The sequence below is a fragment of the Leptosomus discolor genome, chromosome 1 (genome assembly GCF_034619465.1).
Source record: "Leptosomus discolor isolate bLepDis1 chromosome 1, bLepDis1.hap2, whole genome shotgun sequence".
NCBI lineage: Eukaryota > Metazoa > Chordata > Aves > Leptosomiformes > Leptosomidae > Leptosomus > Leptosomus discolor.
In genome coordinates this window covers 67,112,538-67,126,304 of record NC_141391.1, presented here as the reverse complement: position 1 = coordinate 67,126,304, position 13,767 = coordinate 67,112,538, and the positions used below count along the sequence as shown (strand labels likewise).

Sequence of the window (13,767 nt, the reverse complement as noted above, 5' to 3'; positions counted from 1 at the left end):
AATGCGTACGTTCAGTTTTTGAGTAGGTATCAGCATTGATGGTATTTTCCTACTTAACAGCCAACTTGACTTCATACAGTGCGTACATACTCTACACAAGGATTGTTTTGCCTATCTTTCTACAGGGGAAAACTAACTGAAAACCAGACATAGCCCTGATTTGGCCACTTACAAGGAAGTGAACATTAGAGAGTGTTTCTTGAAAGCAGATTTGCACAGAGGAAACACCAGTTTGTTCTACAGAAAGAGCAAAGAAAGAAAAAGGACAGAGGAAAATCAGAAACAGCACTTGTTAAACAGACTTTTGTTGGAGATAACTGAGGTCGTTGCTCCTGGCTGAAAATTAAAACTGTTGATCTTAAAATGTAGGTCACTGACTGAAACTATACACTTCGAGTAACAAAGAAAATGACTAAAGATGACAGAAGCAGTAAATGCACAAAAGTCTTGACAAAGGATGAAGAGAATTTTTAGTGCTACCATTCTCACAGTACCAGACTGTGCAGATTGTTCATTGCTCCAGTAGTTCAAAACATAAAAAGAAGCCTATTGGCCCTGAAGGGTTCATACGTCTAGCTCTTGATGCTGTTTGTCTGAACACTACCTCAGACAGCAAAAGCCACATATAGTTTAATATATTTCTGTGACACGTTTGTTTCCTGAAAAAAGAAATAACCAAAAATACAGTTTTTAAAGGCTTGACTTGGTGTTCTGTCATACAGAGGTTTCCAAACCTGACCCACTGTAGCGGTAGCCTGCACTGGAACGGCAATGCTTATTTGAATAGCCAAAGACAGATGGAAGTACTGAATAATCAACGCCTCTCCAGTGCGTAAACATCATTTTTTTAGAATGAGAATTAGACCTTCTTGCTGGGGAATTGCTGCAGTCACTGCTCCTGTATCTTGGGCTTTTCAGACAGGCAAGAGGTGTGAATTCTGAGATGTGCTCCTGACAGTGCCTCGATGCATTCTGTTAAAAGGAAAAAAAAAAATAAAATACACAGTGAATAGATGATTTCTGAGCTAAAAGTCTACAACCGTGTTCTTTCGTAGGGCCATTGCGCCCTTGGTATAATAATGCCTTTCACTAGATCACCACTCAGGCTACTTTTTTCATGTAAAGGTACAACCCTTCATGTTGTTGAGCAATCAACCACTGTCAACATGATTAGTTCTATATTAAGACCTACAGAACAAGGCATAATTTTGCATATAATCTCTAAATCTGATAATGGGCTCTTTAGCGAACAGATGAAGACACAGCAGCACTGCTTTCAAGTGGAATGCTTTTAAATCAGATTTATATTTAATTTTGCAATCTCTCCTGCTACATCTTTTTATCTCTGAGCTTCTTTAGTCAGGACTTCTTACAGGGAATTTTAAGACAGAACAGATGCAAGTACTTTGCCCTATACTTCCAAAGAGAGGGAATTCTTTACAGTTTGTTTGTGCCAATAGATGAAAGTTCCAGAGGTTTAATACACTTGCTTTGTACTTCTAAGCAGTATCTGATTTTGGACTTGCTTAGGTTACATGTAGCATCTATAACACACAATTTACACTACCCATCGCTGTACTATCTTGGTCTAATTGTCCATTAAAATTTATCTGTACCACACAATCACTTTGCACTCTGGCAGAATCAGCACTTCCACTCAGGAAATACTCAGGACTACCGTAACACCATGGCTGCAAGACAAGATCCTGGAACATATGCACAGACTAAAGGAAAATTAGCACAGCACTTTCCCCAATGAGTTTATCTAATTTCTTCTCACTAAATGGACATATAATTTCCAGGTATAAAGGTTATGTGATGGTATTTAAGATATAAATGCATTATAAGCATGATTCTAATGAACGTTATTGATCAGTCTCTCCGGGAATGCTATATAAGCCAGCTAATTCTCTGTTCTTAATCATCCCCTCCCTCCTTCCCTGTTAACAGCAACACAATAGCAAAAGGGACAAAAATAACAAAATGAATATTAATGATGTAGCTTATAGAAGTTTGGTTGAGATTTAATATTACAATTTCAATGCCAATCACAAGCTTGAAATACTACTCCTGCATAATCAAGAGCAATCAGAAGGCTTTCTTAGAACAGTCCCTCTTGGGAAAGTCAGCAAAGTCTATCAAACTGCTCACTAACAGTGAGGCCTGGGTTCATTTAAACACACATATAGACCAAATACCTACATTAACACAGGAAAATGTAGATAATCAGGTAACAGATTAGCAGACTTTATGGAAATGTCAAAGGGAGTAGTCATACACTGTATGGTAACTATTTTTTCCTGTTTTTCCAGCTATAAACTGAAACATTTTAGTTATCATACATATTTCTAAAAGTAAAATCATGGGTTTTTTCTACGCATGGCTCCAAGGCAAGCGCTTTCCATCTGCCATGCCTGAAGCTACTCAAGAAAGCTGCGGTTTTTCTACTACTACTTGTCTAGCAGTCATTAAAAGTGCATCAAACGCATCCCTCAACTACCTTGAAGCCTTACAGCCCACACCAGCACACTACATTGCATTTGTCCTCTTCACACATTGGTACTTTGTACCTTCACCTAATTCTTCATGTGCTGCATTTGGGGTCAGGAGAGCATGAAGGGACTGAAGCAGATACGGCATCCAGGTGGGAATGTATTTGCGTAAAAAGCATACCTGCCTTCTTATACTTTTTTCCGTAATCAGTGCTGCGACAAGGAGATGATGTAAAGCAGAGATCTTCATTGCGCTGCCCTAATGTCTGGAGGCTTTAGGAGCTCACGACTCATGCTGCTGTCTCAGGTACTTGGCAAGACTATCACGCTTCCTTCTCGATCTGAGGCAGTGATGCAGCAACGCACTGGTCCATACAGAACACGTTACTACAGTAGACGCTGTCAGATGCACAGCCCCAGTCTCCTGACCCAAGGTCCTACTCACAGTAACTCACTTCTGTTTGTATGGCTAACCTCCTCTTTTAGTGTTTGCATTTGGTCTATATGTGTATTCAAGAGCATGAGAGATGACAGATAAACGGCTGGCGTGTGACTTCATGTATTTACACCATGGTGTAATGGGAGTAGACTGAAGTAACGACTGCAGTTCTTATAGCAGGAATGTCACATAACACCTATACGTAACATGAGGTATTTGTAGGACTTCAATATGGGTGTATGGATTCATTGTTTTGCCTTATAGAAGTAAATGTCCAAGACAAAAAAGATCTTACCTGTATCACGGAACATCTCTTGCAAAAACTAGGCTCTCCAAGTAAAACACAATGATTTTGTATCAATATTGATAAAGTACACCAAAAACTCTGGAGGAAACAGTTGATTTGTAAATAGCACAGTTCACCAATAGAAATTAATCCAAACTGGCAACACGTACAGTGCTGTTACCTAGCTTTGATCTAATTATGGCTCGGAAGCTGAAAGATTTCCTTCAAGAAGCGGCCCATCGCTGCTCGCCAGTGCATTTAGGGCTGTTTTATGTCTCATACTCTTCTGCAAGGATGAGGAAAAACAGTGAGACTCTTGCTGAATACAAGAGGGAAATGTGAATGAATTGTACCATTTGGTACAAATGTAACTATCGTAGCAAAGTCCTGTAAAAGTGACAGATTTTCTGATAGATTTAAAAAGGAAAGGTTATTCAGTGTAAAACAAAGCTTGTTTCTTGATCCTGAGGTTAATCCTTTGAGCCACTCTGAGGATGTTTTCAATTCCATTTCAAACTCTGTTAAAAATACTTAATTACTCTCAAAATCACTTAACTGTACCACGACTAAATACTGTGGGCTGTGCATCCTGCTCCTCTGACAATAACCTGTACTGAATGGGAGAGGTCCCTGTGATATGATGAGGCCAAATCGATTCCAAATTAAGGAGTGGACGTCCCGCTTCACTACTCCCCAGAACAACTGGTACACTGAAGGGAGCGCTATGCATGGAGGTGATGGGGCCAGGGCTAACAAAGCCTGACTTACAGCTTGTTCATTACACCATGGGGAGAGAGGGCAGGGGAGTCACCAAGCTAACTTCTTCCATGGGATTCAGATACTACAACAGCAAGATCCATTTCTTTGTTTTCCATGGAAGAGGAGCCCGATACATGACAAAGGCAACAGTTTACTGGTGACTAGTTTTCTTAAGAGCCCTGTGCAGTTGTTCAACAGCAGCTAAGCCCATGGAGGAACAGAAGAATGACGAATCACCAGAGAGGCTTCCCCAGGCAAAAGTACCACTTTGGGTTTCCCCAAGCACAGCAAAGGGTAGAGATCTCGTAATGTTGCTGATCTTGCAACTGAAGTGAAAGTGAAGTAAAAAAAAACACCAGTCAGAAGAGAAGAGAAAAGGAAAAATATTTCTTAAAAAGGGATGAAAGCACAGAAGTTATTTACAGCTCAAAATATAAACACCTGGTATTTCAGCTACAAAATATTTGGGATTACTGAAGCACTGTCAAAGTGACAATTATAAAAATGAAAAGAGGATAATTTAAAGTGAATTTGTATTTTCCCTAACAGAGCTGCTGAGCTTCTGCTATTAATGGAAAGAAGAATAAAGAAAAAGGAAATATAATTAATTAATGTAAATTTGAGATATTAAAATACCCTATTGCTTCTTAAAAGCACAGGCTGAAAGAAACCTCACAGCTGCACAATTTCCAGGCACAGAGAAAATTCAGCTTGTTTCATTGAGCCAAAGAGTCACTGAGACATGTATGAGACATAAGCAGATTCTGATCAAAATTACCAAAAGACAGATTCCTCCAAAGCTTTTGCAGAATTTATGTTTTAGCCCAAGAAAGACAACAGTTCATACGTGTGTGTATACATATAAATAAATATACGTGCACATATATACATGTACTTCTATGTACATATATGTATGTGTATACACATATACATATATATGTTTGTGCGTGCGTGTGTGCATGACTGAAAAGCACCCTTAAAAAAAAACCCCAGATCTGGAATGTTTTAAAGACATCTGGATGATAATGACTGTAAACAATCACCTGCCACACACTGGAGTGACTCAAATAATTGAAAAATTTAGAAGCATAAGAATTGCTTCAAAGGTTTTATGCAATCTTATTGCCTGAGGAGAACCAATTTAGTCACCTGGGAGGTGGCTGCTAGCCTATGTAAATCTCTTCAACTGTTCCAGCAACCCTTTTATTACAAAGAAAGCAATATAGCTTATAGGAATGCAGAAAGTTTAAAAACACTTGGTTAAAGGCTCAGCTGAAACCAATCCTAAGGCACTTAAAAGCCAATTTTAAGCCAGAATTTTCAATACTGAAAAAAACTTTATGTATTTTCCCCGTGACCTACATTTGACATTTGTATTGACTGTACATTTTTGAATGGGGAAAGAAAGAGGGAATGAATTTTTTTTATCTTAACCAGTTAAGAAATGAAGATATAAAAACTGCAATTGAAACCAACAGTCTCCTAGTATTAAAGAAATAGAGTTTTCCTGCAGACTGTAGGGAAGCCAAGATTTACTAGCATTTCTTCTACTTTTATATAAAATTAAATGTCATCTACTTCCAGATCATGAGCTCTTTTCTTTCTAGAAAGAGCACAGAATTTCATAAAATGGAACATAAAGGAAGCTCAGTTTCAAAATGCATGCTGGAAATAACTTATTAATAAAAAAGCTGGATTTTTTTTCCTATCACAGCAAAGCAGATATATTAATATATTCTAGAGATTGCTTAAATGGCTTCCAGTACCACATTTTCCGTATTATGCTAGTAACATCAGGATAATCAGAATTATCACTTCTTTGTGTGGCAGAGTGTATTCCATTTACCCAGGTACAATGCAAACATTACACGCATTCACCTATAGATAGACCAATGACTTAAATGAGGAGCCAAGAACCTGAGATTCTTAGGGCAGAAACACCATGAAAAATCCAGTAACAACAGTGACAAAAATTATAGTGACAGATTGTGACAATGATTCACAGAATCTTTGAGATAAACAAATAGAAGAAGGAAAAAATGACAATAAAATGTATTCTTCAAAACACAGTTCAAGTGAATCAGAAATGGAGATAATGAGTACGGTAAATAACTTCTGATGATAAACTTTTTACTGTCCTTTGAATGAAATGGCCAAGCATGCAGAAAGGCAGAAAAAAGTCACCTTTTGTTCCTTTAGAAACTTAGACTGCTTGAAGTTTGAGAAAGCATAAAGATGGTGGACTGCTCAACAGAAAGGCACTGATGTTTAGTCTGATTTCCCCGGAAGATTGTAGGAAGCAACCGTGCACATCATTAATGTTTAAAGCAAGGTAGCAGTTATTTAGACAAAGCGGATTGGAAGACAGGAAGAAACAAAGAGAGGGAAGAAGAAACACAAGGGATATATCTGGTTAAAAGTCAAAGATTTTCTACTAAATATTAAAAAAATAATATTGCCACTGTTAAGCCCAAAGCCTGCTTTACAATTGATTCAGCCTCCAGCACTAACACGACGTCTGTAAGGAATGCAGTAATCCCTTCGTTTGGGGCTTTTGTTTGCTAGCTTGTTTCTTTTCATTAACCTATCCACATTCTCTCTTTAGACTTTTAAATTAAGCATGCAGAACCTATACTGAGATCAACTTCTTCCACAAGAAGCATATATGGCAAAGAGACATCTATTAAAGACAGTGAAATAGAAAGACACTACATGCTCATCTGCCTGGGAATGCTCTTCTGCTAGTCTTCATACTTTCCTGTCCTCCTGAAGCGGGGCATTTTCTCAACTGTACATTCAAGGAACACAAAACAATGGCAAGGCGGTTTACTTTGCAGGTATGAGAAAAGAATATTTCACCTTTGCCAAAGAGGAAATTTTATTTTCCCGCGAAGTAAATTTCCTTTGTTCCTTTCCTCTTAATGCAAAGTATCTCCTTAATTAAATATCAAAATGCTAACAAATTGCTATGCACACAGTCACTGGTAACTCATTATTTTAACCTAACAGTGGCAATTGATGGGCTGAAAAAGACAAGGACAATAACATTAAGTTTCAGGTTCAACACCTCTACGGTCCTTCACCTTCTAACATATATAATAAATGAAAGTTGGGGTCAAAAATACAGGTAAAATTTTCTATTGTGGTTGGTTTGTTGACTCCAGAATAGCACCATGTGTCCCACAGAACCTGACTTCCCTTTCAACCTCATCAGAGCAAGCCTTTATTTACACAATAGTTTCTCCTTTTGGGCTTATCAGGTGACAACAGATTTTAAAATACTCTTCCCATTGGCACAGAAAGGCACATTTATGTGGAGATAATGTATCAAAACAGGCAAAATGTAAGTTGAAATATAAAAGAGGGAAATATGATTAATAGAATATGAATAAGTTTTAATATGTGTATTTTTGTAACAGGCACAGCATCAGTACAAAATAGTTTGCTAAGGAAGTATTATATTGCACAGATCATGCAATAAGAATGTTGGCATGAATTTAATACATATTCTTTACCAACTTACTACATATTCATCACATTTATTTTAAGTGTATAAATTCTATGCAATAATAATCACCCATGCAGTTGTAGAGTCCCTTGGTATAGGATGGCAACTTCTTGCGCAAATCCCTACTTTAAAGGGGACTTCAATAAAATCATATGCTCCCTTCCTACCAGTTTTATTTTGAGTTTAGCTAATTTTAGCTTGTTTTCCATCTTAGATAATTACGCTCAGGTTGCATGGTAAATGCTAAAATGGTCACATTAGAGTTTCATTTATGCAGTAGGATGACTTGGTATGAAAGATCACTACTTTAATTCAGAGGTGTGGGCGGTGCCTCTGAATACTCCTCAACAACAGGAACAACTGTTGTCTAGGCTGATGTTAAGTGCCTCCTACCTACCCTCATGGAGATCCCAATCCCCTTGCCCTTCTCATCTCCTCAAGTCAGTAATCATGTTGAGCCATATACCTGTCTCCCACCATCCTCATCAGCTGATTTCCCTGTGGTTGCTGGTAGGGAGGCCCAAGGGTTCAAGAAAATACCACCACGTAAATAACAGGCGGCCTCTTTCACCATACTGCTCAGAAGCAGCTGGTATACAACCAGAGATACACACCACAGACAGGGAATCTTTGCTCTAATCTTGTCTCTAAGCTTGAAAGAGGTCTAATTATTAGAGACCTGTGATACAAAAAAATAATTCCACAATGAAAAATATTGTTACCTGGATTCTTTCTGTTGCTGTAGGCCACAACTGTCTGCATAAGACCTTCTTGAGAACATCTGGCAGAAGGCTGACAGTTATGAGCAGAATTATACCCAGCCAGGCAGGACCACTAGACAGCATTTGCATGAATACATAATACATCCTCTGATAATTGAGAAAAGGCCTAACAGGAAAAAGATTAAATAGATATTATATTTCAATACATAAAAGAAAGACAGGCAATGTTAAATATAAAAATTATGACACTGATGAAACACTGCATGTTCAACTTCGCAGTTTGTGGGAGTTCATTCATCCTAGTTTTCTCAAAATATCTAAACATTCATTGACTAGAGAGAACTGCCTTCCTCTCATCTTCCATGCTGCAAGAAATACCATGCTGTCCTCCCTCCCAAGCTGCCTCTTCCTTGCAAAGATAAACTGAGTTACACTCTCATCCTGTTTATGCTCTTCCACCTACTCCTTATCTTGCCCCACATATTTTCCACCTTTATTCTCAGAGTCCCACCTATTACTTTCCCCATCTTTCCCATCACACACTCATTTGTACGCTAGTTTCAAAAATTTGATAGAAGTCTTTGCATTCTAAAAAAGTAATGAAGTTAAAATACATTGCTGCATCTACATAGTCACATCTCTAATACACAAGCAAGGCTGGCTGGAAAACATTATCAGGGAAAATGTCACTTTTGCAAACTTTTCATTCTGACACCGAAGAAACTGAGATCTGATCTTACGGGGAGGGGGGGGGGTGAAGAGGCTACTGAATATCCAAGGAGATGACAGTTACTCATTTACAAAGGACACATTGAAACACTAATCCTTACTCCAAATTAAATAGCACCTTAATCACAACGCAACAGTTAGCCTCTGTTTTCTTCTGGTCCCTCAAAATGTTTACTTAAGTATACAAAGTAGAAGAGGTCCAGCAGAAGAGGTTAGAAAAAGATACCCTTGTAACTGGGCACTCTACAGGTGAGAAACACAAATTCAAGTTCCTGATGGCAATCAGGCACAGTACAAACTTGAACTTGTTTCAACTTGATCTCCTTCCCAAGAATTTCAGTTTCAAGTCCGCAGAATTCTTTAACAGAAAAATAACCCCCTGACGCTTTCAATTAGCTATGCGTAAGCGTTACACTAATTCTTGAAAAGCTTCTTACCAACAGTAGAATAAGTAGGTGCTCAGACATCTACAGTAAATCTACTTTGCTGAATAAGGTGGCAAATAATGAGCTCAATCACAGGACTCCTGGTCATCCACACAACTTCAATGTGAGTTCCCTCCCTGGCTCTAGATTAGACTGCTACAGCTAGTTCCCTCCAAAACAAGCCCAGTAGGTGGCTGGCTAGCCCTAACCTGCATAGATGTGACCTAATCTGACATTTTGCCTCAGATAGGTAGCCTGAGCTCCTTGAACCAACCCTTGGGTTGCTTTTGACTGACACTACTGAGACAGCTCCAGTGACACTCTGGGGTCTGATATTCCTCTCCTCAAATTCTTCAAGACTATTTTAGCAGATATACAGTGAAAAGAGCTGAGTATTCTCTAATTACCATTACTGATGTGTTTAAAATGTGATTGCTATTGGGAGTTCTGCAATATATAAAAGCTAAATTTAATTCTGTTTGGGACAAAAAGGTGAAATATGTAACAACTTCATGTTTCTGAAACAACATTTGGAACGCAATTTATAGTAGGGTTCATACCAAATAATTCCTCCCCAGAGCAGAGAAAAGATAATGTAGAATACCAGTGATCCCCAGATCATGAAGTGATTTATCCACGTCCAATAGTGTGTATCTAGTGCAAGCTGGAAAAAAAAACCAAATGAGATTATATGGTGTTACTACTATCTAGAAGCAACAGAATACTCAGGAGATGAAATAAGATGACACCCTCTGAAAAAAGGGAAGGATTCTACACAGAATTAGCTAAACGTTTTTCAGTTTTGAGCACAGTTAAGGCAGCACAGACAGCAAAATCTGTATTTAAACTAATTTAAATCCGTATTTAAACTAATATGATAATCTATGGTTGTAGAGAGAAACCAATGTAATAAGAAGCAATTAAGAAATAAGCTCTAAGAAAGTTTCAACGGATAAAATACATCATACCCTACCTTCAATGTAACCGTGAATACAAGCACAGTAAACACCAGTGTTCCAAAGGTCCAGTTTCCAAACATCTATAAAAAATGGTCCAAAGCAGTTATAGGTAACATTGTCCATTACCACGTGAATTGTCCAGAATAAACCTCTTAAAGCTATGTTTTGCTTCGTATGAGAAACTGACACTTAAGCAATACTGAATTCTTGCATGATCTATCCAGTGCAAAGTGTTCTGGTTTCTTGCCCTTGTGTGTACACACCTCAGATTTCATACAGACAGGAAAAAACCACAATCAATGCACTCAACCTGGGGTTCACAGATGTGTTTCTTAATAAAAATCAAGCGTAGCACAGTTAACAAATCACTGAGATTTACAAATGAACCGCAGTAATTTAATCAGTCTTCTTGGATGTCATCTTTTCTCCGATCTCCCTTCTCTATTGTCCTTGGTATGTCATAATTTCTTGGAGGTTCAACAGCATGTTATATAGAGTAGTAACAAGAAAGAATGCGATAACCATCAAAGCCACGTAAGCACATAAGTGTTCTACATACATTTTAAGATAAAACACTTTTGAATTGTGGTTGATTTTCTCCCCACCTGTATAACGAAATAAAAACACTTTTCAAGTGGGCAGAAATGATCACTAATGCTGATGGAGGGACGAACTCATGGTGAATACAATCACAGAGGATCACAGAGGATTGCTTAGACTGCAGCAGCTATGAGGTGACAGGTTCAGGATCCAGAGAAATGTTGGGAAAGTAAGCAACAGAGTTAGGACACTGTATTTTAGGAGAAGAGACTTCAATTCAGAGTATCACATCCATGAAAGAGAAGGGTGCCCAAGAGAGCTGAATGGTTTTGAAAGAGACAGCTGCTGAGATCTCATGAACTCTCTTCTGCAGGGAGATGTGGAATTTCAGCAGAAGACCCAGCTGGCCAAGCAGGACATTTCTCAAAAAAAAAAAAAAAAAAGGCAAAACGGGAGCATATAAGAGATGATGACATGGGCACGCAACGAACAGGTAGCATAAAAGCATTATTTGGGTACAGAGGAACAAAACCACAGCTGAAGCCCGTCTCAAACTAAGATTAGTGAGGCATGTTGAGGGTGACAAAAAGGATATTTACAGGTGTCCCTGTTTCAAAGGGAAAATATAAGTCCACTGATGGAGTGGTAAGACAACCTAGTGGAAGGTGTTTAAGAAAATGCTGAAGTATTCAATACTCTGGATATTAGTCTTCACAAGTAAAACCTGCTCCTTGCATTTAACAGCAAAGCTTGGGAAGGAAAGGAGCAGCCAACAGTGTGGGAGCAACAGGTTAAGGAGTTGCTAAGGAGGGAGAGCAGTGGATGCAGTCTGTTTTGAATTTAGCAAGGCATCTGACATTTGACTCATCGTTCTCATTTGGAAGATAAGGAAGCAGGGGCTGGGTAACAGACTACTACTAGAGTTGAAAACTGGCTGAACCACTAGACTGAGAAGTTTAGTGATCAATGACTTGCTGTTTGGTTGGCTGCTGGTAATCAGCAAACCACAGTAGAGCGTGATACTGGGGCCAATACTGTTGAATATCTCTGTTAGTAGCCTGGATGGTGACACAGAGAGTATCATGAGCAAATGGCCAGGTGATATGAAAATAGAGAATAGCTGACATAATGAATGGCAGAGTTTCAAAGGGACCTCCGTTGATTTGAGAAGTGGGCTAACAGCTGTCTTATGAAATCAAATAAGGAAAAGTGCAGTCTTACACCTATGGAGGAGTAAGACCACATATTGGAACTGATCGACTGAGCAATGGCCCTGCTGAAAAGGAAGCTGCAGTGAGGTTACAGTGGACTCCAGACTGAATACAAGCCTATACTGTGCTCTCTCTATACATAACGGACACTGCAAACTGAGCTATATTGGAAGGAACACGGCCACCGAAGAAAGGTTATTACTCCCATCTACTTGGCTATAGTGAGGTTAAACCTGGAACACTGTGCCCAGTTTTGGGCCCTTCAGTTCAGGAGGGATGCAAAAAAAATTGGAAAGGATCAAGTGGCAGACAACCAGGGTGGTTAGCAGTCTATAGCTCTCCTGTGAAGAGAGGTTAAAGGACCGACTTTGGCGGAGGAGAGGTTAAGGCACAACCTAGTAGCTGCCCACAAATACTTGAAGAAGAACTACAAAGACAAAGAACTAGAACAGACCTCTCAAGCAACAAGAAAAATCCTGCTTGAGTATTAGAAGAAATTTTTTCACCGTGAAGGCAGAAAAACATTGGAACAGGTTGCCCAGGAAGGTTACGGAATCTCCATCCTTGAGCATATTCAAAATTTGAAAAAGACTAGACAAAGCCTTGAGCAACTTGAGTTAGCCTTGCACAAAGCAGGGAGTTGAACAAGATCACCTCCAGGGTCCCTTCCCATCTATGTTATTCTGTATGAGCTGCCCAACATTAGACGACAGGGGATCCACACGGGGAAGTAATCACACAAATGTGCTGCCATGGGAAAACCTCTGAATGGAGACCACAGCCAGCCACAAGGCAGATATCTGTAGGAAGCTGGGCTGAGATAATCTGATCAACTGGGAATGGAAAATAATTTCAAAAAAAAAAAAAATGACTGTCTGAAAGATTATTTATTCTAAGTAACCATTTCATTATGTTAAAATTACTCAATGTGTGACCAAGAGTACAAAACACAAGATGAAGTGTACAAAACCTTCAGCATTTTCACCTTTTACTTTGATATGTAATGTAATAATTTTAAAGGGTCATGCCATCACTACAATATTTCGTGTGCCCTAAAAAAAATAAATCAGTGCAGTTAAAACTGGACAGGAATCTCATTCAGAAACTTAAAATTATGCAATCTTCTACAGTTAAATGTTACAATACTCTAATGTCATATCTGGCATCTCTCAGAGAGTCCAGTGTCAGTTTAAGTTGCTGCATACGGAACACTTGCGCCCGTATTTTCAGTAAAAGCTGCTAGATTAAACCAAAAAGTTCAAACAACCTTCCCTGTCTCTGTTTGCCAGGCTAGATAGAAAGCATCAGGCTGAAACAAAACCTTTCACCTACCCATCTTTTTGGCTCAGAAAACAAGCCATAGCACAGAGACACCAGGCTCCATAAGGCTGCTAATTTGGCACAGAACACACTATGTTCATAGTCAACAAAGCTGAGCAATATGAGATGGTGTGAATTTCAAAAACTCACAATGTATTTTCAGCATTGAATATCTCAAGACACTATTCCTGTCTTCGGGCTGTTAATCATTCTTTTGTAAGTCTGTCTGTCAACATCTACTTTATCAACAAATATTTTTTTATGCTCTGCTCCCAGCCTACCCAAGACTTCCCCTCCTCCTTCTGTGACTGTATTTGCTGATCTTCCATGTTCCAATTCATTATTCTACTCACCTCTCTCCCTTCCTGCTGTTTTGT

General features: G+C 38.8%; 1 protein-coding gene across 1 annotated transcript in view; it reads right to left on the bottom strand.

The window, feature by feature from the left end:
- Positions 1-714: 714 nt before the first annotated feature.
- Positions 715-13,767, bottom strand: part of ATP11A (ATPase phospholipid transporting 11A) — an 85,479-nt gene continuing 72,426 nt past the window's right edge. Inside the window, exons 28-31 of the mRNA XM_086481730.1 lie at positions 10,334-10,399; positions 9,921-10,024; positions 8,207-8,372; positions 715-972 (exon numbers count right to left, since the gene is read on the bottom strand). Coding sequence (XP_086337856.1) covers positions 715-972; positions 8,207-8,372; positions 9,921-10,024; positions 10,334-10,399 — 594 coding nt within the window. The remainder of the gene's footprint in view (positions 973-8,206; positions 8,373-9,920; positions 10,025-10,333; positions 10,400-13,767) is intronic.